The sequence below is a fragment of the Pediculus humanus genome, genomic scaffold (assembly GCF_000006295.1).
Source record: "Pediculus humanus corporis 1103172107555 genomic scaffold, whole genome shotgun sequence".
NCBI classification, from domain to species: Eukaryota; Metazoa; Arthropoda; class Insecta; order Psocodea; family Pediculidae; genus Pediculus; species Pediculus humanus.
This window is the reverse complement of record NW_002987170.1, coordinates 95,587-122,231: the sequence shown is the minus strand read 5'-3', so window position 1 is coordinate 122,231 and position 26,645 is coordinate 95,587. Positions and strand designations below refer to the sequence as shown.

Sequence of the window (26,645 nt, the reverse complement as noted above, 5' to 3'; positions counted from 1 at the left end):
ATAGCATTAAAATTTCTTAAACAATGCGAGAGAGGGAGGGAGGGAGGGGGAGAGAGAGGCATTGTAAAACCTCGACATCAACATTTTCGAATAAAAAAAAAAAAAATAATAATAATTACTTCCAAAGCATCACCGCTGACTACAAGACAACAATCTTGTTTTTTCCTAAAAGCATTTAATTGTAAATGAGCTTCCGTTCGATTTGTGACGTTTTTTAAAACGTGTAAACTTTGTGATTTAGAAACAAGTTTAGAACTTTTAGCTATGCACTGGGCTGTTTCCAATTTATCACCAGTTAACATCCAAACCTTAAAAGAAATTTTAAAAAAAAAAAAATAATAATAATAATGATTAATAGATTTTAGTAACGTTTTAATGTAAACAGAAAATAAGCCAACAAAAAGATTGATAACCCAAAAAAAAATATTTTACAGAATAAGATTTCATTATACATAATTTTTAAATATATATTTAAAATTTAATTATATTTCCTTACCTTAATGCCAGCATTTTTTAACAATTCAAGAGTTGGTCTTACACGTTTTTGCAATCTATCTTCTACGCCAGTCAAACACAAAAGTTCCATTTCTCTTTCTAAATTTTCTATAACGCTGCTAACCATATTATTTCGATCCGTTGTACTCAATCTCGCAGCATTATATTTCACCTTTAAAAATTATTCACACGATAATAATAAATTACCAATACTGAACATTATTATTATTATTATTATCGTAGATTATGAAATAAAAAAAATTTATAATAACATTGTTATTGAACCCGAGATTATTTTCGATATGATATTTTAATTTTCTTAAGATATTTATATTTATTAAATCTTACATCAAAATCTGAATATTGCTCAGGAGTTAAAGTTTTTTTTGCGACGACCAAAGTACGAAGACCTTCCCTTGCCAAATTTCCACATTCTTCGTTTAACCAATCATTGTACTGAACAATATGCGTCATAACAATGTCAGCACCTTTTAAATAAAATGTTATTTCTTTTGTTTCTTCGTTCTGAAAATAATTTATATTATTAGTAAATTAATACTAAAATTTTAATATTTTATTTTGTTGTTTTTAATCTTCTTAAAAATTCAAAAAAAAAAAAAAAAAATAATTACCCGAACAATAATTCCCATTCTTTTAGATTCCGAAGTAAATGGGAAAATTTTTAATATTGTAAATGCAAGGGTTTCGTTGAGAGGATTTTTCAATGAAATCGAAGTTAAATCTCTCTTAATTAAAGTCAAGCCCATTTGTTCTGTCCATTTGACTAAAGCAATTTCATCTGGACTTGATGCCTAAAAATAAATTAAAAAAAGACCAAGATTTTAAACCAATTGAAAGTTTTAATATTTAATAGAATTTGCCATAATAGAGAATTCACCTGGTAAATAATTGTGTCGTGAACAGTTTCGCTATCACTATCAGTCATTGAAAAATCAATATTCATCAATTTTCCACTATTTTCACAATTTTTTTTCTCGTATGTAGGAGTAACATTATGACATAAAGCAATTGCTTCGACAGCATCTTTTACGCGAGACCAATTATATTTTTTAACTTTTTCTCGAAGTTCGGTTTTCTTTTCAGAATTTTTATCATCATCTCTCGAAAGATCATCGGGATTTTTCGATACGTGACTATAGGCTTGCCTCAACTGAAGCTTAATCTGAAAAATGTAAAAAAAAACTTTTGAGAAAGATATTTATGCTAAATTTTTTTTAGTTATCCTTTAGAAAAATAATTTTATCAAAATTAAAATAGATATTATAGCGTTCCTACTTCATCAAAAGAATCCGTTCCGTAACATAATGTTTCCAAATATAATTTTTTGAAAACCATTTCATTTTGGGTAAGGGTTCCAGTTTTATCTGATAAAAGATATGATATTCTACCTAATTCTTCGGGAATGGTAGTCGATCTGAAATCAATAAAAGATACGACATAAGAACTTTCCAAGGGGAAAATTTTGTAGGATTTTAAACGAGATAAAACAACGAACAAATTTACCTGATTACCGTTCCTTTTATTTCTTCATCTTGCTGTATGCAACAAGAATAAAAAAATTTACTTAAATCTAAATTGACTCTTAAACTCAATGGTATTATGTAGGAAAATAAAAGAATAAATCTGAAGAAATATTTATACCAGGGTCCATTAAATCCTTTTAAACACGTCATTAATAAAGACAAAAAAATAACGGCTACAAACAATATCTAAAAAATAAATATTAACATTATAATAATTACAAAATTAGATTTTTAAGACAAATAAATTGAGCTACAATTAAAATGCCAATCACAGCAAACAAAAAAAAAAAAAATCTTTCATTTGTTGGTATAGCTATACCACTATGCCAACTTTAAATGACTTATAATAATTTTTATTACGATTGAATGTATGAATGAATTAAATTAATTTTATTTTTTTTGTTAAAAAAAAATTTAAAATTAAAAACTTACTTTAGTTAAATAATTGATTTCCAAATCGAACAAACCAACTTTGCTACGAGGTTGAGAATTATTAATGACGCTTCTTGTTTCACTTCCAGTGTAAATAACAACTCCTAAAGCTGTCCCATTAGCAATCACAGTATTTCCCCACAAAGTGTTTTCTATGTCCAAGCTAATTTCAACTCGATGTTCATCGTTCTAAGAAAAAAAATGACTTTAAATGAATGTTTCTATTAACGAAATTAAAAATTTAAGATTCTAGAACCATGGTGACAATAAAATCATGTGAAAAAAAAAACTTTTTAAATAAAATAAATGTAAAACAATGAATGGAAGAAAAAATTTTATTTTTTAAATATTTTACTCACCCTTTGGAACGTTCCAATAAAAGAATGTATGTCTCTTTGCGGTTTTTCAATGTACAATGAAGAAGACATTGAAAATAACTGTTCATCATTTTGAAGTTTTTGTGATTCTGATATGGCCAGTCTTAATTTCCAATCGGTTTCTCCATCCAACTGATCAGTTCTGATAAAAACTGCACCAGTAGTTTCAGTTGTCCGCAACAGAATTAAATCTGCAGGTACCCTTTGGTCTTTTTCTACATATATCTGAATAACAAAAAAAAAAAAATTCAATTAAATTCAATTACTGTTTTAAGAGATAAAAATAAACCTTAATCAAAAAAAACCAACAGTAGGTAGACTTCATACCCTTACATATTCAGTTTTAAAATTAATACATTATATATATATCAAGTTTTTTAAATTTAATACATTACATAATTATATATATTAATATTTCTTTTGAAAGCCAAAATTACTTTTCAAATCTAAATTGTAAACCATAAATGTCTTGAATTATTTTAAATTTTTTCAAGAGTGAAAAATATATATAAATGTTAGTGAGTGCATATTACCATATCTCCAACCATAAGTTTGCTGGAAGAGACATATTCATAAAAAGGTGGCTGATTAATCAAACGTCTGTATTTTTGATTATTGACAACCTTGTCCCTTTGGTGTCGTCTTAAATCATCTATAGCTAAAAAAAACAATAATGAATTTTGTCAAATTTTGTTCATAATAGTATGAATTAAATTTTAACAAAAATAAATTAACCTTCTCTAATCACAGTAACAATTATAACAAAGGCTAAAGGTCCCCAGTATGTATACAAGTACCCTATTTTAACATCTGGTATAAATTGACTTAAAGCCATAATTAAAAAATAAAAGTTTAAAAAAAAACGAAATTGCTCGAATAAAACCTTTGGAAAAAAACTTATTAAATTATATTTTTGATTCCTTATCACATTTGGAGGGTACCTGCCGACGGTAGAAGTTCCCAAATTAATTATCCTATCCTTGAGTTCAACAGGTTGACAACAGCAGCAATAAAACAATTTCAAAAACCTGAAAACATAATAATATTTAATTTTAAAGTGATGACTTGAATGGCTCGCATTTAATTTATGTGAACTTGGTACATTTGTAAAAAATAAAATATAGAATATGTAAATTTTTACATGAAAGAAAAAAATTCAATTGTAATACTTGTCTAACCTGCTAATTTTAAAAAAACTTGAAAAGTTTTTTCGCCATTGTCCAGGTGTTGGTTTTACAAAACAGGCTTCAGATTGCAATAAATAATTTCGTTCATCCATTTCGAAATCGTGTGGACTATTTACGGAAACAATTAAAGGCACTTCTTCCTCCATAAAATAGAAAGCAACTAGGCTGCCAAGTAAATAAAGTCTAATAATTTAAAATACATTTCTGCGCGTAACAGTTTCATACGACTTAATCAAAGCCCCAGTCAGTACTTATATGTTGTACAAAAAAAAAAAAAAAAACTGACTAATATTACTCTATGGAAAAAATCCAGGAGGCTTTTAAAATTGGCTCTCTTTAAAACTCGTGATTAATTATATTTTCTTGTTTCAAATACTTATAATTACCAAAGTAATCAATAATTAAATGTAATTTCTTTTTTTTGTTTGCTTTATATCATTAAAAGAAGTAATACTCTAGGTAGGTAAGTGCTCTTTTTTAATAAAGTGAGAAAATTTCGCCAAAAAAGAAACGAAAAGTTTTGCCAATTTTTAACTTCGAAAAATCATTTTATATTTTCACCGTTTTCAATTTGATCAGATTTGACATTTATAAATTTTTTCCATTTTGTTTTAAACTCTTATTTAATTTATTTTTCTAAAACTTATTTTTGTTCTCAATTGATTTCTTACATTTATTTTTATTGTTATTTCTGCAGTAAACCCATACATTAAATTTCAATATTTTGTGGCTGCCATTTTTTTTTTTTTTTTTAAAGATTTTGTTGTTTTATTCATTAAAAATGAAATTGATAAATATTTTAGAACTACATTCAATATGAAAATATGTTCAAACATATAAAATTTAAAACATTTGTGAATAACCTAAGAATGTTATAAACAAAATTGAATTTAATGATTTTTAACTCGATTGATTGATTACCAAATTATATTTAAGATTTATTACCCCTTAAAATGTAATGAAAATTTAGCATTTTTTATTTTTGCGTTTAATTCGTTTTAAAATAATTTCAATTATTTTTTAATTTTATAAATTTTATATGAAAAAAAAAGAAAATGAAAAAAAATTGATAGATTTGCGCATACTCACCCTTAATAACTCCTCCCTATATATTTAAAGCTCTTGCTCTTTAGTGATTTCGCACTTTTGATTCGATTAAAAAAAAAAAAAAAAAAAAGGGACAAGATGTTTTCGTAAATAATAATTATTTATTTGTGTTTTTTTTTCTAAGTTTAAATCATTATTTGTGAAATAAATTTATTAAGAATATTTATTTTTAATTAAAGACAAAAAAAAGAAAGAAAAAGAAAAATTAATCAATATGAAAAAAATTTGTGCTTTTTTCAGTAAAAAATTATTTTTTCTTATTCAAAGATAAATAATAATAATAATAATAAAAAAATATGTAATCGTTAAAATGTTAAAAAAATAAAGTGATTAAAATAATTTATATTTGTTAAATGAAAAACAAATGAATGTCATATAAAAAAAATGAAAAGGTTATTTTGCTTTTCGCGCGAGATTTAAGATCCCCTAAAAAATTTGTAATTAATTTGACTTATCAAACGTATATTATTATAAATAATAATTAATCACTTATCAATTTTATATGAAAAATCTAGAAAAAATTTTCCTCATATACACGTCAAGTAATACCCGTTTGTTATTTATTTTCTTCTCGTTTAAATTTAATTATAATAATAATAATATCTTGTTAAAATAATTTATTGTTGTTAATTAGAAAAAATGATAATATTTATTAAGTGTTATTACTAATAATAATAATAATAATAATAATAATAATAAAAATAAAACCAATATGTCGGATTCAAATTTACAAAAGGAAAACTCATTGGACGAAAGACAAAAACGAGTAGCATTGTCTACATCACAACGAAAAGAGGTTGTTATATTATAGATAATAATAATAATAAAAGTTTAAAAAATAATTTTATTGTAAACTACTTGGTAGCAGCGTATCGGTATAATAAATGAATGAATTTGTTTTTTTTTTTCTCCAGGATTTAAATGGATCACCTCCGAGTGAAAGGAACTGGAGAGGAATTTTAATAGCACTTCTCGTCATTATTGCCGTTTTAGGTTTGATTATATGCTCCATTTTCCTTTTATCCCCACCAGATGAAGAGCCAAGGGTGCGGGGTAAACTTATTTCTTTCGATAATATCGTTCAAAATAAATATAAGCCACGTTTTTTTAATGGAAGTTGGATATCGGAATTGGAAATGGTATATAGAGACGAATATGGAAATGTTAAAATGTTATGCGTTGAAAATTTTACAACTAAATCACTTATAACAAATACGACATTTGTAAGTTTATTTTATTAACTTGACAAGCATGATAATAATATTTCATGTTTTACGTTTTTACGAATTTCTCCCCTCCCCCCTCCTTGGAAAATGCAGTCGGATAATTCATTAGAATAAAAAAAAATTATAGAGATTAGAAAGATTTTAAAATTAAATTAAAATTAATCCGTTAATCAAAATTCAATTTAAAAATCTGCATTAAAACTTGCATAATTTTTTTTTATAATTAATAAATTATTATTAATTCGAACTCTAATAATAAATAATTTTTTTTTTTTTTAGGAATTGGTTAATGCCGTAGATTATAAAGTTTCAGCCGATTTGAATTATATTTTATTGATAACAAACGCGATAAGGATTTGGAAATATTCTTTTAGAGCTAAATATTATGTTTATGAAATTGCAACCGAGTAAGTTGGAATCAAAAAAAAAAAAAAAAATTTTATACTTAAAAGTCAATTTAAATATTCTTAATTATATAATAAAGGAAAATATTATTATTATTTCAGAGAATATTTTCCATTGAAAGCATCTCAAGAATATAGCGATTCCGATGATTTTCCATTCTTAGAATCTGCCACTTGGGCTCCAACGGGAAATGCAATTGTTTTTGTCCAAGAAAATAATTTATATTACAAAGCACGAATTCGTAAGCCCCAGGTATATACAATAACAAGAGACGGAATGAAAAATATAATTTTTAATGGAAGACCTGATTTCTTTTATGAAACAAAAGTTCTACAATCAGGAACAGCTTTTTGGTTTTCTTCAGATTCAACAATGTTAGCTTTTGCAAGTTTTAACGTAACGGATGTTGAAAAATTGCATTATTCACAATATGGTACTACGGTAAGTAAGATATATCTGTAAGTTGCGTGAGGAAAATGTAAAAAAGAAAATCATGTAAATAACTTTTTTTATTTTTTTTTGTTAAATAGAAATATGGAGAAATTAAAACGATAAATTATCCAAGGACAGGAACGGAAAATCCAAAAGTAAAATTAACAGTGGTAAATATGACTTACCCTAAAATATTAAAGACTACAATAGTTCAACCCCCATCGATCTACGTCAAAAACAAGTACGTTGTAATTTCTTTTGTTTTTCAATAACACTCCCATTATTATTCATAACGATTAGTCTTTGTTTAATTTTTTTTTTTTTTTTAGCGATTATTACCTAACTGGAGTTAAATGGATAGATTCTAAAAGAATTTCTGTTACTTGGATGAATCGAAAACAAAATATAACTTCAATAAGTATTTGTAAAGCTCCGCAGTGGATGTGCACCGACGTAAATTTTTTTAAAATTGTTTAATTACTATTATTATTATTATTATCATTATCGAAATTAAGCATTTATTATCGTGTTTAGATTTATCAAGATTTCGGTAAAGAAAGTTGGGTTAATAAAATAGAAGATCCGATATTTGACAATAATGGTACTTGGTTTCTTGCCATATTACCATTGCAAGGAAGCAACGGTGGAAGATTTCAAGAACTTTGTCAAGTAGACAGCGCTAGCAGAAAATTTATTTATTTGACTACTCCTCCGATGATTGTAAAAAAAATTTTAGCCTGGGATATGCGAAACCATGTCGTGTAAGCATTAGTAAGACTTAATAATATCCACAAATTTTTTTACTATTTTTTATTTTATGTTGTGAGTCAAATTTGATGAATATGAATTTTTTTCCTTAGATATTTTATAGCAGTTTTAGAGCCTGGAAGCCGTCATTTATTTAAAACTGGAGACAGGCATTCATCTCATAGATCTTGGGATTGTTTAACATGTTTTTACGGGAACAGAACATCTTTTTACAATAAAAAAATTTACAATAATATATCTGTGATAAATGGATTTTACAAAAATTTTTTAGTTAACGTTACGTTAAGTGAAGACGATTCAAATTTTCAATGCCTGTATTCTAACGTCTATTTTAATTCCGTTTACAATCCAAAATATTACGTTTTAGATTGTCTTGGTTAATATCTTTATAATTAATATGAAAACTTATAATTAATTAAAAACTTTTACTTACATGTATGTATGTGTGTGTGCAGGTCCCGAAGTTCCGAGCGTTTTTATTTTTGATGTTTCAACAAATTCCATGTTAGCCGTATTAGATGCCAATTCGGAGCTTAGAAGTATTTTTCAAGCTATGGCCGTCCCACAAATAAGAAAGTTTCAGGTAATCTAACTGAAAACAAAAAAAAAAAAAAAAAAAAATTCTTATTAAATTTCATTCAAATATTATATTTACAGGTTGAATTAGAAAGCGGTTATCATGCACAAGTTAAACTTTTGTTACCGCCAGGTTTGAGAGAATATGAAGATATTAGTTTTCCATTAATTCTTAATGTGTAAGTACCCACGATCGGATGTTCAAAATAGAAAATTTTAAATAAAAATTAAAGATAAATAATTTGATTTAGAGATTCTTCTCCTGGATCTCAACTCATCACGGAAGAATTTAAGATCGATTGGTGGTGGTACCTCTCAAGTTGTAAAAATATAATTATTGCAGAAATAGATGGTAGAAGTTCCGACTTTCAAGGAGATAAAATTATTCACAGAATAAATAATAAAATTGGTAATTTCCGTTTTTTCTCACTTCTCACTAATCCTAAAAAAAAATATATATATATTTATTAAAAATAATAATGTTTAGGTGCAGTAGAAGTCGAAGATCAAATAGCAGTAGTCACATATCTTAGAGATACATTAAAATTTATTGACAAAAATCGAATGGGGGTTTTTGGAAAAGGTCAGGGTGGGTATTTAGCAGGAATGATCATAGGTCAAGACAAAGATCTTTTTCGGTGCGGCGTATTAGTAAACCCGATAACTAATTTTTTACTCGCAGGTAATAAAATTATAACTTTTTTATATGTATAAAATAAAAAAAAAGGTAGTAATTTGCGTACATATACTTTTTTTCAGATACGTATACCAGTGAAAAATACATGGGTCATCCGAACGATTCGGAAAAATATAAAAATTACGAAGAGAGCGATTTGAATAAAAAAATAGAAAGTTTTAAGGGAAAACAATTTTTGTTGATTAGCAGTTTAGCGGATACAGAGGTTCCAGTTGAACACAGCATGGTATTTGTCCAAAATTTGATCAAAGAGAATATAATTTTTAGGCATCAGGTATATTATTTTTCTAATGAAGTAAAAATTGTTTTCTTTCGTGATGATAATGAAGTTTTCCAATAATTAAATGTAAAAAATTTAATGATGATAACTCATGAAAAAAAAATTAATTAATTGATTCACGAAATAATTATTTAAATAATAATTCACTAATTGAAAATGTATTAAACAAGGTTTATCCCGATGAGGATCACGATTTGACTGGAGTTTCACTGCATTACTACAATCTGATAGAGACTTTTTGGAACGATGTTTCACTTCGACGTCAAACAATCAGAGTGGGAAGAAATGGGGAGCTTTAATTTTTTCACAAAAGAATAAAAAGGAAAAAAATAAATAAATTCGGTTTTTATCAAATGTTTAGAAAAAATGATGATGTTATTCCGTTTGAATTCAAATAAAGTTTTTCTTTTTTTCCTTAAATTTCTGGCGCACATAGAAGAGTCGCGCGCGCGCAAAAAAAAAAATTTTACTTATTAAAAGTAAATAATATATAATTTAAATGATGCCAATATAAATAAATATATATATGTATGTATAAAAAAATGCTACAAAAAATGTAAAAAATTCTTTACAAAATATTAATTTCCTTTTGTCTTAAGTAGTAAACTTTGATTTTATTCATCGAGCTCGCTTCTTGTGCCAAATTATATTTCGTATTTTTATATTTATAATTATATATATATGTTTTTTTTTTTTTTTTTTTAAATGTGTAATTTATAATGTTTAATTTACGGATTATGTATTTTCCGATGGATTCAATTTGTTTCATAATTGTATAAAAAATAAAAATTTTAAATTTTAGCATCAGGATGTCTTTCTATTAGCATGGCTACACCTTGACCTCCAGCTGCACAAGCTGATAACACGGCATATTTTCCATTTTCCTTAATCAATCGATTGGCACAATGAGAAACCAATCGAACGCCAGTGGCTGCAAATGGATGCCCTATGCTTAACGATCCACCCCAAGAATTAAATTTACTCAGTTCTGGAACTCCTATTTTTCCCGGCAAGTTAAGATGAGTTTGACAATACCAATCCGAGTCCATGGCTTTTAAATTGGCTAATATTTGACCCTGTTATAAATAAATTTACATAAACCGCAAATCCAAAAAAAAAAGGGGGGGAGGAGGGGAAAAGGCTATCAATTGACTTACCGCAAAAGCTTCGTGAACTTCCCAAACATCAATATCTTTCATTTCTAATCCTGATGTCTTTAAAATACTAGCAATGCATTCGGCCGGAGAGAGTAATAATTGGTCTACAGGATCTTGTGATTTGTATACAAAATTTTTTAGATAGACTTTTGGTTTTAGACCGAGTTCTTTAGCTTTTTTTTCAGACATGATCAGGGATGCTGAAGCTCCATCAGTCTGTAACAAAAAAAAAAAAAAAAAAAAAAATTTTTTTTAAATTTACATTATGAATGAATATTTTATGTTAAAAAAAATTTTTTTTTTTTTTGTGTAAATACTCACTAAAAATGAAGCGTTAGCAGCCGTTACTGTTCCGTATGGTTTAACGAATGCAGGTTTTAATTTAGAAATTTGCTCTTTTGTCGATACCCTGATGCCATTGTCTTTTTCTATAACTTTTCCAGTGTCAGGAACTGTAGGTTTTTAAAATTTAACATTAATCATTATTAATATTATATATATAGATTGATATAGATTAACTTCACAAAATAAATAACAAAATTAAATTAAAAATTTTTTTTTTTCTTTCCTAAAACCATATTATTATTGTTTTAAACTGGAAAAATCAATTATATTAAATGAAATTAAAAATGAAATACGATTCACGTGAGACATGTACATTCTTTATTGAGACTGACATTTAAAAAAAAAAAAAAGAAGAGAGAGAGAGAGAGAAAACGAACGTTTTTTATTATTATTAAATAAAATTAAGAAAGACTTGAAACTTTTCAATTTTAAACTCATTTCAAAATTGAAAAAATATTAATAAAAAAAAATTAAATTACCTATGAAAGGAACTACATCGGAGAGCAGACCTTTTTCTTGAGCTTGAGCAGCCAAAGTATGACTTCTCAATGCATATTCATCCTGTTCTTCTCTGGTTATTTTAAAAGCAGCTGCCAATCTATCAGCAGAGTGTCCCATTGTTTCCCCAGAAGTGAATTCGGCTACAGCAGGAGCCTAAATAAAAATCAAATCATTTTAACAAAATTCTTTCTTTTGCCAAATATTCAAAACACAAAGTAAAATACTTACTTCGGGTATAAAATCTTGTGGTTTAATTTTAAGAAGCAATCCTAATTTTTGTTGTGGTGTTTTTGCCTTATTCAATTTAAGAAAAGTTGATCTCATGTTTCGAGAATGTCTTATTGGAACGTCAGACATGGTTTCTACTCCACCGCAAACAACAGTGTCATAAGCATTACATGCTATCATTCCCATTGCTAAAAAAAAAAAAAAAAATTATCATCTTGTTAAAAATAAAATAAAAATTATTTCATAAACTTTGGATTCTTTACAATTATGTAATTGCAAAAATAATTGATTAAAATTGAAAAAAAAAAAAAAAATTATAATTAAAAATAACCATAAAAAAAAAGCATAAAAATATTTTATAACTTTTCCACTGATTGATGTATGCAAAATATGATTGTTTAACATTTTAAAAAGAATATGTTTAGTATTTTCAACTATTAATCACACAGTTTTATTATACAGTTTTTAATTGTCATTTTCACTGAAAAACATTTATAATTTAGTTCTACAAATTTTTCAACTATTCACTTTTAGCATCTAATAATTTACAAAAGTATTCAAAATTTAATTAATCAAGAGCAATTTATTTTATCAATAATAATTTTAAAAAAATTTCATTAAATTATTGTCTTTATTTTTATATATATGTACATACATAGATCCACATAGAAACAAAAACTATAAGAATGTTTGAACTTAAATAGTGGTTTTAGACTTTGCCCCCTAATTAGAATTGAAAAGGAAAGTCCCTAGAATTGAATTGAAAGGTGTGTCTATTTAAGAGATCATGCAAAATAATTTTGAGAGAAATTACCTGTTGTGATTGCTTGATTGGAACTGATACAAGCCTGTGTAACAGTGTGAGCAGGTATTTTGTTGGAATAACCAGCACACACTGCAGCATCTCTTGCGATGTTGCTGGTTTTGACTTCTTGAATAACTGTACCATAAACAACATATTGTATTTCTTCTTTAGGAATGCCTGTTTTTCGAACAAGGCTCCTGCAATTAGATAAAAAATAATATGAGTTTCAATATAAAATATTAAAAATAATTTACTTTGAATACACAAAATCACAATTAATATTATTAGTGTAACATTGTTATTTTCTTAATACATTATTATATTCACAGAGTTTTTGTTCATATATTCAAATGAAAAAAATTTAATTTATTTATACCTACACCAAAGCATGAGTGGCTAAATCATGAGCATTAACTTTGAATAATCTGTTCCAGACACCAAGAATGGAGTTCTAACACCATCAATGAATACAACATTTCTTCCCGTTATGTCTTTTACCGAAGTTGAGGCCAAAACTTTGGAACTATTAGAAAAAGACAGTATTCTTGATTTACCTGAAGTTAAAATTAGTTATTTGTAATTTCAAAAAAAAAAAATAAACTCACTCACTTATCACTACGTTTAAATTTGAAAAAAAAATAAATTAAATAAAATAAACTTACTTAAAATATTTCTAAAGTTATTTTTAGGTATACTATTAACAATTGAAAGAGCCATTTTTGTCTAATAAGGATTTAAGTGTGTCGATCACTCTTTTGTGTCAAATTAAAAACAACAAATTGATAATCTCATTCGAGATTAAATTAAGCCTACGATGAGTGATGTAAGAAAATTATATGATTTATTTACTCTATGGTAATCGTTTTTCTCTCTCTCTCTCTCCCTCTCAAGCTCATTTACTCGTTCTTTATACAGAATATAATTTCAAATAATTTTTAACTTTATTTTAACTAATAAGATTTTTATGGAATCCAAAATAAATTAAATTAGTTTCATTGTAAGTAACCTCCATATTTACTATCATTTTTCGATCGATAATATTGAAATTTAAATTCGAATAATATTTAGGAATTTGTCATTATTTAATAAAAGTTATGTTTTGATAATCAAAGAAATAAGTTTCACAGAAACTTTTTTTTAAATTATTATTTCCCCTCCCCCCACAAAAACTATTTTTATATAATAAAATATTGGGTTTGGTTTCCTTTAAGGAAAAATATAAAAATAAATTTCAATTAGTTAATATTAAAAGCGAAAAAACTTTTTAAAGAATAATAATAATAATAAGTTAAAGGTACATTCTGACATTACCCTCGTTATGTAAAAACAGAAAAGAAAATGTTGATACATGAATAAGAGAGAATTAAAGAATCGGATAAGATGTTCCAGCACCAAAAGAAATATTTAAAACTATTATTACTGCCAATAATTTTAAAAACAAGTATTTATCTTATTTTAAATTTCATTACAGCCTTTGTATTTTTAATTTATTTAATTTGTAACAGTGATTAATATAAAAGCTGTAAAGCACATTTTCAAAAACTTTTATTTTATTAAAAAATGTTTAATAAAATAAAATATGTATTTGGATGTAAATTTAGTAACAAATTCATAAAAAAAAATGTTTACATTCTTAAAGGCATACATAATATATATATATACATAGTATTTAAAAATTATAAATAAAAAAATTATACCTATTTACAATCAGGTTGGGACACCCACACACATGACAAATATAAATACTCATGTTGAGAAAATCTCTCATGTTGTGTGTGTGTGTCTGTCTTTATTTTAGTTTTTCTTTGTTGGTTAGGGTGGGGAAAGCAAAAAAAAAAAAAAAAAAAACTTTATTACGGATTTATATAAAAAAACTTAATTCTACAAACGAAGAAACGTCAAGAACGAGTTAAGAATAAAAAAAAAAAAAAAAAAATTTGAAAAAATAATTTTTCTTAGGTTGCTTGGCAACAGATGCAGCTGCGGATGAAAATGCTGCATTGGCCGAGATTTTAGTCGCCAATTTTTCCGCCAAATCATTACAGTTTAGTTTTATACAACGGTTTGGTTTGGTTTCTTAAAAAAAAAAAAAAAAACAATTATTTTTCAAAACATATTAAATAAATTAACGTGATTATAATAAATACTTGAAAAAATTTAAGTGTTGTACTCACAATGTAAATAAGAGAAAAAAAATTTTTTTTTCATCATTATAATTAAATAAAAAATTTTTCAAGTTGAAATTTTGTTTTCTTATTTTTTTTTTTTTTCTGTTGATAATTTTATCTCGGTGATAGTTAGTTATTATTTTAATTAATTAATTAATAAAATGAAAATATTTAATTTAACTGAAAATAAGTACATTCTGTTTCAAAAAAAAAAAAGTTTCAAATATGAAAAGATTTAAAAAAAGAAAATTTTTTTTTTAATAATTTAATTGACATGAAATTAGGTTTATTTTAAAATTAATTAATTTATTTATTTATCTGTTATGTTAAATTTTTATGCCTATGTAGTTTTAAATAAAAATTTTCAGATTTAAAATAATTTTACATACCTAATTTTTATTTTTTTTGGTAATAATAATTCATGTCTATTAAATTTCTATGAATAATTATTATTATTAAACACAAAAACAATCAAACCTGATGATGTCATCACATTTATTAATTATTTATAAAGTTAATGTAAAAAAAAAATATAATAATATATAAAAATTTTTTTTTTTTTTTTGCTTTTTATTTATAAGAATATTTATTTTAAACACATTAATAAATATATACATAAATACTCAGAATATTTTAGATTTTGATTTAGAAATAAAAAAAATAAAAATAAAAATACTCACCATGAATACGATGAGTACAAGTGGAGGAAATGGTACAACAAATGCCGTTAGAAGAAAAGTTATGAGCGTCGGATCTGAAGAGGTGCGTTTTTAACTAAAAAAAAAATATAAAGCGGATTAATAAATAAATAAATTAATTAATATAATTTTATTTACAAATAAAAATTCATAATAAATATAAGTTTATTTAATTCTATTGAATTTATTATTCTTACTTAAAAAAAAAATAATAATTAAAATCCCATTTAAAAAAAAAAAAAATTCATTCGCGTTTATTTTGCATTAATATTTTTTTTTTCTTTTTTACAAAATTATTATTATCATTATTATTATTATTAATAGTTATAATTTTGTGAATATAAAAGTTTTATTTTATTATTTTAAAACGGCGGTTCTGCGCTATTCGAAAAAAAGAGAAAGAGAGAAAAAAAAAGGTCAGTGTTAGGCGCAGCCTTCACCGCCAAAGCTTTTCACCTTCGATTTTATGGAGAAAAATTTTTATTTTTTATTTTTTTGTGTTTAAATTAATTTACTAATTAAAAATGTTTATTTAAAATTTTATTTACTGTATATAGTGCCATAAAATATAATAAAAGTGTAATTTTTAACGTTATTAAATTTTATTTAAAGTGAATTTGACCTCACAAACACACACACAGACACACAAATCTAAAAATTCATTTTACATTTCTTTCAATTGTTTTAATATTATTATTAATTTTCAAAAAGAATTGGGGAGAGAAATATCCATAGATTTTATTATTATTATTATTTTTCATTTATTAATTAAATATATAGATATTTAAAATACGCATGAACAATTTTTTTTAATATTCCAGTTAATCGATTATTTTTTATTAATTTAATTTTTAAAATTATTTAATTTAATAATAGTAAGAATAAATTAAATTTAAATTTATTTAAAAGGGAGGAGGAGGGGGTGTGTGTTACGCACAAATGTTATTTAAAAAAAAAAAAATTTTTTTTATTAAATTTTCGAAGGTGAAAAGTGATGACCTAAAATAATTTCCAGGTACAAATGATATTTTTAAAAATTGATTTGATAAAAATGAGTGATCCAGATAATTTTGACGACGAGGTAAGATTTGTTCCCCCCCCCCCCCCCTCATCTTTAATCATTGTTTAATAATTTATGAGTTTTTTATAAAAATCATTACCCAAACGTTTCCCAGGATTTTACCCGAATCATTAAAAGTTAAAAAAAAAATTTTCCTAACAAGTCCAGAACCAGAAGTTAATAAAATAATTTTTACACACTTTTTGTAAAAGGAAAATTTTTTTTCTTACAGGAACTCGTTTCTGCTACCACACAAAGCAGAAATTGGAAAGGGATTTTAATTGCTTTATTAGTTATTATTATTGTTTTGGCATTAACTGTTACATCTGTTATATTATTAACGCCTCCCGAAGATGATATTAGAATTAAGGGGACCCGTTTTAAACTCAAAGAAATATTAAATCACGAATATCAGAATTTGCCATTTAACGGTTCTTGGATTTCCGGTTAGTATTTAATTAATATTTACTTTTACAACCATTTTATATATAATAACGATTTATCTGTTTTTTATTTATTTTAGGTGAAGAATTAATTTTTATGGATGATTGGGGAAGCATTTCAATATTAAATGCAAAAAATTTATCCATTCGTACAGTTTTAGGCAATCACACACTGGTATGTAAAACAAATGTTAAATAATTTTTTTTAAACATAATTAAAAATCGAATCCATACATAAAAAAAAAATTATTTTTCAGAGTCAATTCAACATAGGAAAATTCATAATGTCACCCGATCAAAAATATATACTTTTGGTTTGCAATATACAAAAGGTAAATATATAAAAGCATTTAAGAATGATATTATTGTAGCTTTATTAAAGGTGTCTAAATTCATGTTATCTGTTTTTTTTTTTTTTTTCTTTTGTGAATGATATTAATTAATTAACGAAATCATAATCAGGCATGTAAAAAAAAAAAAAAAAAAAAAAAAAAATCGCGGATGTAAAAAAATTTTAACGGTTATTCAACATGTAGGACCTTATTGTGATTGTTGTTGTTGTTTTTTTTTTGAAATTACATGTAAAACATAATTAATGATAACAATCGACTATAAATACATACTACTAATACTGAATATTTTGCTAATTGTTTATTATTATTATTTTTATAATGAGATATTATTGAAAAGTTATTTGAAAAATAATAATAATAATAACGGGTTAAGAATAAAATCGCAATTTATTATTTTATATGCCTGATTTATTATATGTACATAATACTATCTAATAAATAGATGCCTGATTTCGGATGACGATGATTATGATGATGATGATGGTATTATTAATAATAAAAAATTAAAAAAATTAAAATTAATTAAAGTTAAAAAAAAAAAAAAATAAAAATTTTCACAATCAAGCATTATTTTACAATTTTAAATAATATAAAATAATATTAATTTTTCTTTTATTATTATTATTATTTGTTTTTTTTTTAATCCCTGACTAGTTTACACACAGAAAAAAAAAATTTTTTTTATTTTTAAAATTAAAGTTTTTTTGTTACCTTTATTATTATTTATAAATTATAAATAAATTTTTTAAAAAGAATATTAATGATTGATGATGATTAAAGGTTTTGTTTTTTTTTTTTTTTTTTTTTTTGAAATTTGTCTCAGGAAAAAGATAAAAAAAAAAAATTTTTTTTATATAAATTAATGCTTGATGTGATGTGATGTGCATCTTGTTGCTTATTCCGTGTCAATTTTGTTTGTTTGTTGTACAGCTGTTCCGATATTCGTTCCTGGCCAATTATTACATTTACGACATTTCTACCATGTAAGTATTTATTATCCATAACAACAAAAAAAAAAAAAAAAAAAAGTAGATAGAAAAAACTTTTGTAAATTTTGCGTTTTTCCCTCCCCAAAATCTTTTTTTCTTTTCTTTTTTCTTTCTTTCTTTCTTTGTTTTATGCACATACCTGTTATTCAATTAGTCATTTGACTCAGGTAATATATAATAATGCGTTTATTATTATATTTATTATTATAACTATTTACATTAAATTATTTTCATGGGTTATTTTTGTTTATGCCAAGGTAAGAACAAAAAAAAAGAACCTTTGCGTGTAAAATTATTAAAGTAAAAAAAAAATTTACTTAAATAATTTCATTTAAAAAAAATTATTTTCTAATCAATCAAATTTTAATGAATATCGATTAATTTTTTGTTCTCCCCTGATCACTTTTCTTATTTATTACATATTTTTTTTTCTTTTTTTTGCTTTGATTTTTTATATACATAAAAAAAATAAATAAATAAATAATTTATTATTAAAAATGTTATTTAAAAATAAATTTTTTTTTTATAATATTTTTTATTTTTCGTTATTGGTAAGTCGTATAAGATTTATGTAAATCGATTATTTATATTAAAATAAATTTTTTTACGATTTAGTTTTTATTTTTATTTTATAATAAAAAATAAAAATAAAAATTGTTTTTTTTTTTTTTTTTTTTTTTAAATTAATAACAACTGAGAGTTTTAAATAAAATTTTCAGGGAAATTTTTCCGATAAAAGTAAATTCGGCAGATGAACAGGATAATTTTTTCCAGTTGGTTGATTGGGCCCCACGGGGTAACGCCCTTCTTATTGTTTACAACTATGATATCTATTATAAAACATCACCGACAACAAACAAAATTTATAGGCTTACCGAAAATGCCGAACCCGGGGTTGTCAGCAACGGATTACCCGATTGGTTATACGAAGGTTTGTTTTTTTTTTTTTTTTTTTCAAAATTAGTCTTATTTTAGGTTTTCTGTTAGTATTTTTACTTACAATTTCTTTTTTAGAAGAAATATTATTTGGTAGCAGAGCGTTGTGGATGAGCAACGATGGTCATCTTTTACTTTATGCAAAATTTGACGATTCCGAAGTTGGAGAAGTTAAATTATCTTGGTATAACGTACATGAACGTGCCAAACAATATCCTGAAATTCGACCTTTGAGATACCCAAAGGTATTGATGGTTTTAATTGATGGTGATACTCTTATTCAAGTAACTAGTAGTTTCTCTTGTGTATTTCAGGCTGGTACCAACAATCCAAAAGTTTCTTTGTTTGTTTCTGACTTGGCGGATCTTGATAATATTAACACCAAAGAAATAATTCCTCCGCATGGACTAATACATTTGAGGTAAAGTTCTTTAACTTTAAATTTTATTCTTCGTTTTCCTGAAACAAAAAAATTAAGTTATTCTACGAAGAAAGGGTCTGACGAAATTAAAACTTTTTAAAAGCTCTTTAATAACTGTTCCCAAGTTAGAAATTGATAAATTTTTTATTAAAAAAGCATTAAAATTATTTTTAGTGATTACTACTTTTCTTCCGCGAGCTGGATTTCTCTGACAGAAATTTGTGTCGTATGGATGAATAGACCACAGAACCTTTCATTGGTAACAATTTGTAAGAGTCCACTTTGGCACTGTCAGGAGGTACTTGATTTATTCAACTTTTATTTTATTTTCTTCTTTTTTTTTTTTACAAAGTAGTTTTTTGAATTTTCAGACGCAAAGAATCAGCGGAGAAGGTAAAGGATGGGTTGAAATATTTCCTTCTCCACTATTTTCACCGGATGGGAAACGATACATAACTTTGGCGCCGGTAAGAGATGGATCAGCTGGATATTTTAGGCATATTATCACGGTCGATATTCAGAAAAAACGAGCTTTGCCATTAACTCATGGAAAACATCAAGTCAATAAAATAATAGCCTGGGATTATAATCTAAACGTTATGTACGTTTAATATGTAATTAAAATACTTTTGCTTAAATGAGAATAGCTGAAAAAAAAAAAAACTTTCGCGCAAGATGAAATATATTAATAGTAAATTTCTGAAAAAAAAAAAAAATTATTAAATATTATTCCAGATACTTTCTAGGAACACCAGAAATGTATCCAAGTCAAGTTCATTTGTACAGAGTAAGTTCTGATCCCCCTAAGATTGGATCCCCACTTCCTGTTCCAGTGTGTATTTCGTGCTTTCCAAATAACCAAACGTAAGTGTTCTTTGTTAATTCTAATCAATTGTCAATCAATTTTTTTTTTTTTTTTAATGCTTATAAAAAGAAAAAAAAGAATTTTTGACCGTTAAACGACGCGTTTCCTCCTAAATTTTAGAAAAACCCTTTTTCCGTTGATATATGTAAACTTATTGATTGTTTCATTTTAAATTTGATTAAAATAAAATATTTTGATGTTTATAAAGTGAACTGAAAAATAACAAAAAAAAAATTTTTTATTTATTCTTTTTTTTTTTTTTTTTTTTTTTCAGATTAGAAAAAGAAAATTATTCAAAAAAAATAAAAAGTCTTCCTGAATCATCTGTTTCTGACAATGAAATTAAAAATGGTTAGAAAAAAAACTTACGTACATTTATATATAAATAAAAATTTTCCTTTTTCACATTTATTTGCTAACAAAAATAAAAATTTTATTTTTATTAAGATGGTGATAAAATGAAAAACAAACTGGAAGAGGAAACACCAAAAGAAGAATATTCGTATCACAACGTTTTATTTAGTCCCGATTTATCGTTTTTCATTTTGGAATGTTTGGGTCCGGGAGTACCTATAACGTCTTTGTACACGACAAAAAATTACCCGCAAAAACCGAAACTTGTCGCCATTTTGCAAAACAATGTTAAATTAAAGGTAAAATTTATCATTTTTCTTATATTTAACTTATGGAAAGGAATTTCATATGGAAATAAAAATGAAAAATTAACTGAAATTCGGTTTCATAAATTTTTTCAAGGAAAAAATATCAAAAAAAGCTGTGCCTGTTTTAAAAACATTTTCAATACAAATGTCAAGTGGATATCAAGCTCAAGTTCGTTTATATTTTCCTCCGGGACTAAGAGAAGACGAAGTTACAAAATATCCACTAATTGTACAAGTGTAAGTTATGGAAAATTTTTTTCTTTTCAATTCGATGCTTGATATTAATTGATAAAACTGGGTTTAACTATTAAAATTATTTATAAAATGAATGTAATTTTATTTTTAAAACAAGATACGGAGGACCGGGTACCCAATTAGTGACTGACAGATGGAAAATAGATTGGTTTACATTTTTGGCATCTAATAAAGACTACATAGTGGCACAAATCGATGGTAGAGGATCCGGGGGTCAAGGCTATCAATTAATGTATGAAGTATACCATCGTTTGGGGACGGTTGAAATAGCAGACCAATTGGAAATCACCGAGTAAGAAAACTTGCATTATTATTATTATTTTTTTTTTTTACAAAACAGGTATAAATTTTCATTTGACAATTACAGGTATTTAAAAGACACTTTTCATTTCATTGATGAACAAAGAATTGCCGTTTGGGGATGGAGTTATGGAGGATTTATTTCTGCTCTTTTAATGGCCAAAAATTCTGGAACTTTTCGCTGTGGAATATCTGTTGCACCTGTCACTAATTGGGCTTTCTATGGTATTTTAAAAATAATAAATAATTGTTCAATTATTCTTGGAATTATAATTAATTATTATTATTATTATTTTATTATAGATTCCGCTTATTCTGAAAGGTACATGGGTCTTCCGAACGTAACGGATAATTATAAAGGATACGAAGAATCGGATGTGAGCAAAATGGCAGAAAATTTTAGAAACAAAATGTTATATTTAATACACGGAACAGCAGACGACAACGTTCATTTACAACATTCGATGTCATTAATAAAAGCTTTGACATCGAAAGGAATATTAATTAGGCAACAAGTACGGATTACGATAAAAATTTTCTTATTATTAAGTTGACGATTTCTTGTGATAATTGAATAAATTTTTTAGGTTTATCCAGATGAAAAACACACATTATCCGGAGTAAAATATCACCTTTATAAAAGTATGATTAATTACCTGGAAAATTGTTTCCGAATAGAAATAACGTCTGAAATGGAATCGGGACTTCGTGGCGGTGGAACAACTGATAGTTCTACAATATTAATTTAACTATTAATAAATAAACAATAAAAAAATTAATAGAATTCTTTAAATTTTAATATTAAATGACTTTTATAGACAAATAAAAACAAACAAACTCGATTAAACTTGACTGTAAAATTTTTAACTTGTTTTATATCCAAATTTTATTATTATTATTATTATTATTATCTGTTCTTAATTCTGATAAGTAAAAAAATTTATATAAACTGTTAAACCTTTTTTAAATTAAAATGCGTTTTACCGGGTCGTTCTTTGTGATTAAATTATTATTATTATTATTATTTATATACGGAATTACGCGATTTAAGACTCTTCTTTTTCACAATTTCTCAGGAATGAAAATTAACTTTGTAACAAATTGTTTTTTTTTTCTATATATATGTATATCGTTCCTTTCACTATTTCGTATTTATTTTTAATAAAATATTAAAAAAAAAAAAAAAAAAAAAGAAAAAAAAATTAATCATTTAATCTTATTGAAAAAATATAAATATTTACGATTAAAACAGTATTAATAATAATAATAATAATAATAATAATTACATTTTAAAAAATTTTAAATTATTTAATACTCAAAGTTAAATACTTTCTTTCTTTTTTAAAAAACAAAATTATAATATGTATATATATATAATTAATTATTTATTAAACGAAATACATACTGAAACATTTTAAATAATAAATGACGAAATTAACGGCAATCTAATTATTATTATTATTATTATTACTACTACATTACTTACACCCATGCAGTTATATAAACATATTTTTTTTTTCTCGGAAAAAATTTAATTTAATTTAAATATTATTAATTACGTAATTTAAAGTAATAAAAAAAATAAAATAACTTTTTATAGATAATACAAATAATGTTAGTTAAATTTATAATTGATCGATAATAATAAAAATTCTTGTTTAAATTAAATAAAATGTTAATAATAAAAAAAAAGAAAAAGTTATTTCATTTAAATTTACCGTAGTTGTTATTAAATTTTAAAAAAATTTAAAATTTTTCCATGCCTCATTTATTATAAATTAATTAATGTAAATTAATTTTAATAAAAAAAAGAAATAATAAAATTTTATAGCGATAATAAAATAACATAAATAACATTTTTAATAATGTTAATTTTAAATATAAATACATTTAATGTTAGTTATGTTTAATAATAAAAATACATTTTATTTTATTAAATACTTCTATAATACGGTGTTATAATACTTTTAAAATCCTTAACGAATAAAAAAAAAAAAAAAAAGGAAAAGAAATTATTCAAATACTCATCATCATGATTCATCGCTGCATTTCCAATTTCTAAGCAAACCCAATATTTTGTTTAACTTTTTACACCATGTTATCATTTCTTGTTTGCTGTCGGCAGATAATAAATGCCTAAAAAAAGGTCAAATTTAAATTAGTACCGTCAATATACGAATACAATTACATGAAGACAAATTCCAGCCGTATAACATGTCAAATAATAAAATAATTTGTTAAAGAAATTCATAAAATTTAGAGTCAAAGATTCAATAGCAAAATAAATAAAAACTTTACTGATTTAAATTCACCTTATTGTTGTGACATTATCTTTAACTGTTTGAATTAGTGAATTTTTGTCTTCTGCTAAACTGGGCCTGATAGATTCCAAAAGAAATGTATGAAGTCTGGCACACACATCATGTGGTACAACGTCAACGTTCTCTGTTACAATAGATCGCAAGTCGATCGTTCCAATGGGAACCTTAATAAAAATTTAAATAATTTTATGGTTTATCGGTATCCTTCAAAGGCTTTAAATCACATTTAAAAAAAAAAAAAAAACAAAAAGCAATAAAAGTAAAATAATAATTTTACTTTTTTTTGTTCGTCATCTGGATACTTCCAAAAAGAAATTGCATGAGAAGATAATAAACACCAACGCCGATGCCACGCTCCAAATCCAGATATATCATCAAACATGGTTAAAAATCCTCTGAATTCTTCATTTATTTGAAGTTTAGAAGTTATTGTCATACATAAGGTTCCCTCCAAAAGACTCACAAACGGAACCTAAAGTAGATGTTTTGATTTTTTTAATCGAGAACAAAAGACTTTAGTTTTATGTAAAAAAAAAAAAAAAAATAATAATAATAATAATAATTAATTACCTTATTAAGCATCCACTGAGATCGCGTAACTTCTTTAAGTGAAAAAACCATAAAACCACATAATTTAAAATTTGTAGATCGTATTGCTGTTGGTCCTCCTGGACTTTGAATTCGAAGTTTTACAAGCTTGGACTCGTTTTTTTTTGATTTTATGGGAGTAAGAAATTTCTTATCCTAAAACAATCCAAAAGAAAATAAAATTAATCGACAATTTAAATTTTAAAAATTTTATGCCGCAATTTTAACTTTTTTTTGTTCTCTTTAATCAAAAACCTAATAAAAATAAAAATTTAAAGGTTCGCGTAAATTAAAGATAAATATACGAAATTGTTTTAAAATAACAATAATAATATTCGCGCACAATAAAAAATTACGATTGTTGAAAGAGATAAATTTTAAATAAAATGAATCAGAGTTTAAAAACTCCATTAAGATTGGATAATAAAATTTTTAATTACCTTTTTGTTGGCAATATGATACTTTGTGTCATGGTCAATTAATTGTTTATTTAGTTCAAGATTGTAGACTTCTACCAATACTTTAAAGTCGCTCGATAAATTTTCTAATTTTACAGATCCAGGAAATTGTAAGTGAAAATCTTTTAAATTTTCTCTCGTGGTTGAAACAACTGAAGTCGCCAAAACGCGTTCTTCGTTTTTTATTAAACATACAAAATATTGAAGGCTTTCTACTAAAAATTTTTAAAAAAATAAAAACATGTTATTTTTAATTGTTTTTTAAAAAATAAGTAAATCTTTAAGTAAATTTTTTTTACCTGCGGCCATGCTCCTGATTGCATCTCTTTTCAATTTAAGAGAAATGTTGCTCATAATTACATCCCCTTTTTCGGATGTATTTCCTCCTGTTCCTCCTAAAGTTTTTTCCACTTTCAATCGTTGAATTTCGTTCAGGCATGCTTGCCTTTTGTGACCTGTAAATAAAGTTTCATTTATAGTTTTTATCCAGGAGAAAAAAAAAAAAAAAGTTTTGGTTTTTTGCATTTATCATACTAACTCGCCAAGAGCAACAAACGTTCACTTTCTACTTGTTCGTTGCTTCCAGTAAATTCAACACTGGAAAGACACAAGTTTAAAGCTTGACTGGCTTGTGATAAAATAATTTGCTGCTTATTAACCTCAGCTAATAAAGCTTGAAGCTTATTTTCGATTAATACATTTTCGTCTTCAACAGGATTTGAAACAATAATAGTATCTTCAACATTGGAAGGACACTGAAAATTTAAATTTAATAACAACATTTGTTTTAATTTTCACCGTTAAAAAATAATAAAACTAATAAATTATTAATTATATTTTTAAAGAGCTATTAAGTTATTAAACAAAAAGAATATTAATTTTTTTTTAATTCAAGGATTAAAATAAAATTTTTGTAAAAAAAACTTTGATTGAATCAAAAACAATTTTACCGATTTCGGTTGCTGCTTCCTGTAAAAACTGACAGTATGTATCAATCCATTATCATTATCATTACTTGGACTCATTATATTTAAATTATTATTTATTGAAGAAGAACTGGGACTTGAAAACATTTCTTCCATATTACTATCACTTTCAGAGACATCATTTAATGCGTTTTCCAAAATTTTATCCATTTTATTTAAAACTTGACACTCTTTTGATTTTGAAAAAGAAAGATCATTCGAAGATATTGAATCATTTGTGTTTGTTCCTTCTAAATTAACATCGATGTTATTGGTAATAAAATCATCATCATAACTAAAAGTTTAAAAAAAAAAAAAAGGTTAATATTAATTTTGGTAAAACTAATAAATCGCTTTAGAAAAAAGAAATATTTACTTTTCATTGGATGCTGTAACACTATAAGTCGGAGTTTCACTTTGAACATCATTTTCATTGGATTCCATAAACTCACTAAGATTGGGATACAGTCTTTCGTTAACATCATTATTATCATTTGAGCGCTCCGTAAATTTTGATTCCTCCATACGATTTACGTTTAAATTTAAATTATCTGGAGGAGATTCTAATGAGTTTAGTTTATTAGAATTTACGGAATTGTTG

General features: G+C 24.9%; 5 protein-coding genes across 5 annotated transcripts in view; 2 read left to right on the top strand and 3 right to left on the bottom strand.

The window, feature by feature from the left end:
* Positions 1-4,181, bottom strand: part of Phum_PHUM204310 (cation-transporting ATPase, putative) — a gene marked incomplete at both ends in the record, with an annotated part of 5,462 nt that extends 1,281 nt beyond the window's left edge. The window contains 12 exons of the mRNA XM_002425454.1: positions 134-308; positions 497-667; positions 844-1,020; positions 1,128-1,307; positions 1,394-1,678; positions 1,792-1,930; positions 2,020-2,225; positions 2,472-2,660; positions 2,831-3,073; positions 3,382-3,506; positions 3,584-3,876; positions 4,027-4,181. Of these exons, the coding sequence (XP_002425499.1) occupies positions 134-308; positions 497-667; positions 844-1,020; positions 1,128-1,307; positions 1,394-1,678; positions 1,792-1,930; positions 2,020-2,225; positions 2,472-2,660; positions 2,831-3,073; positions 3,382-3,506; positions 3,584-3,876; positions 4,027-4,181 (2,338 nt within the window). The remainder of the gene's footprint in view (positions 1-133; positions 309-496; positions 668-843; positions 1,021-1,127; positions 1,308-1,393; positions 1,679-1,791; positions 1,931-2,019; positions 2,226-2,471; positions 2,661-2,830; positions 3,074-3,381; positions 3,507-3,583; positions 3,877-4,026) is intronic.
* Positions 4,182-5,854: 1,673 nt separating this feature from the next.
* On the top strand, positions 5,855-9,825 carry Phum_PHUM204300 (dipeptidyl-peptidase, putative; the record flags this gene model as incomplete). Its single annotated transcript, XM_002425453.1, has 14 exons — positions 5,855-5,938; positions 6,057-6,365; positions 6,648-6,775; positions 6,875-7,214; positions 7,304-7,446; positions 7,535-7,658; positions 7,740-7,966; positions 8,066-8,349; positions 8,429-8,556; positions 8,631-8,728; positions 8,801-8,958; positions 9,037-9,231; positions 9,309-9,520; positions 9,697-9,825. The coding sequence occupies 14 exons, from the start codon at positions 5,855-5,857 to the stop codon at positions 9,823-9,825; spliced, it is 2,559 nt and encodes an 852-aa protein (XP_002425498.1).
* Positions 9,826-10,317: 492 nt separating this feature from the next.
* Positions 10,318-13,279, bottom strand: Phum_PHUM204290 (medium chain specific acyl-CoA dehydrogenase, putative; the record flags this gene model as incomplete). Its single annotated transcript, XM_002425452.1, has 8 exons — positions 10,318-10,602; positions 10,684-10,899; positions 11,005-11,135; positions 11,508-11,682; positions 11,758-11,945; positions 12,572-12,759; positions 12,978-13,116; positions 13,225-13,279. 8 exons carry the CDS (start codon positions 13,277-13,279, stop codon positions 10,318-10,320), a joined length of 1,377 nt encoding a protein of 458 aa, XP_002425497.1.
* Positions 13,280-16,479: 3,200 nt separating this feature from the next.
* Phum_PHUM204280 (Inactive dipeptidyl peptidase, putative) lies at positions 16,480-22,461 on the top strand (the record flags this gene model as incomplete). The annotated part of the gene is made up of 18 exons (XM_002425451.1): positions 16,480-16,509; positions 16,721-16,934; positions 17,012-17,106; positions 17,189-17,263; positions 18,215-18,267; positions 18,993-19,204; positions 19,288-19,454; positions 19,524-19,630; positions 19,805-19,928; positions 20,002-20,231; positions 20,366-20,494; positions 20,770-20,846; positions 20,943-21,148; positions 21,252-21,394; positions 21,510-21,704; positions 21,780-21,937; positions 22,016-22,227; positions 22,300-22,461. The coding sequence occupies 18 exons, from the start codon at positions 16,480-16,482 to the stop codon at positions 22,459-22,461; spliced, it is 2,589 nt and encodes an 862-aa protein (XP_002425496.1).
* A 1,281-nt stretch (positions 22,462-23,742) lies between these two features.
* Phum_PHUM204170 (Actin-binding protein anillin, putative) overlaps positions 23,743-26,645 on the bottom strand; it is a gene marked incomplete at both ends in the record, with an annotated part of 5,148 nt that continues 2,245 nt past the window's right edge. Inside the window, 9 exons of the mRNA XM_002425450.1 lie at positions 23,743-23,848; positions 24,025-24,197; positions 24,311-24,505; positions 24,604-24,777; positions 25,062-25,291; positions 25,379-25,534; positions 25,618-25,834; positions 26,030-26,339; positions 26,421-26,563. Of these exons, the coding sequence (XP_002425495.1) occupies positions 23,743-23,848; positions 24,025-24,197; positions 24,311-24,505; positions 24,604-24,777; positions 25,062-25,291; positions 25,379-25,534; positions 25,618-25,834; positions 26,030-26,339; positions 26,421-26,563 (1,704 nt within the window). The remainder of the gene's footprint in view (positions 23,849-24,024; positions 24,198-24,310; positions 24,506-24,603; positions 24,778-25,061; positions 25,292-25,378; positions 25,535-25,617; positions 25,835-26,029; positions 26,340-26,420; positions 26,564-26,645) is intronic.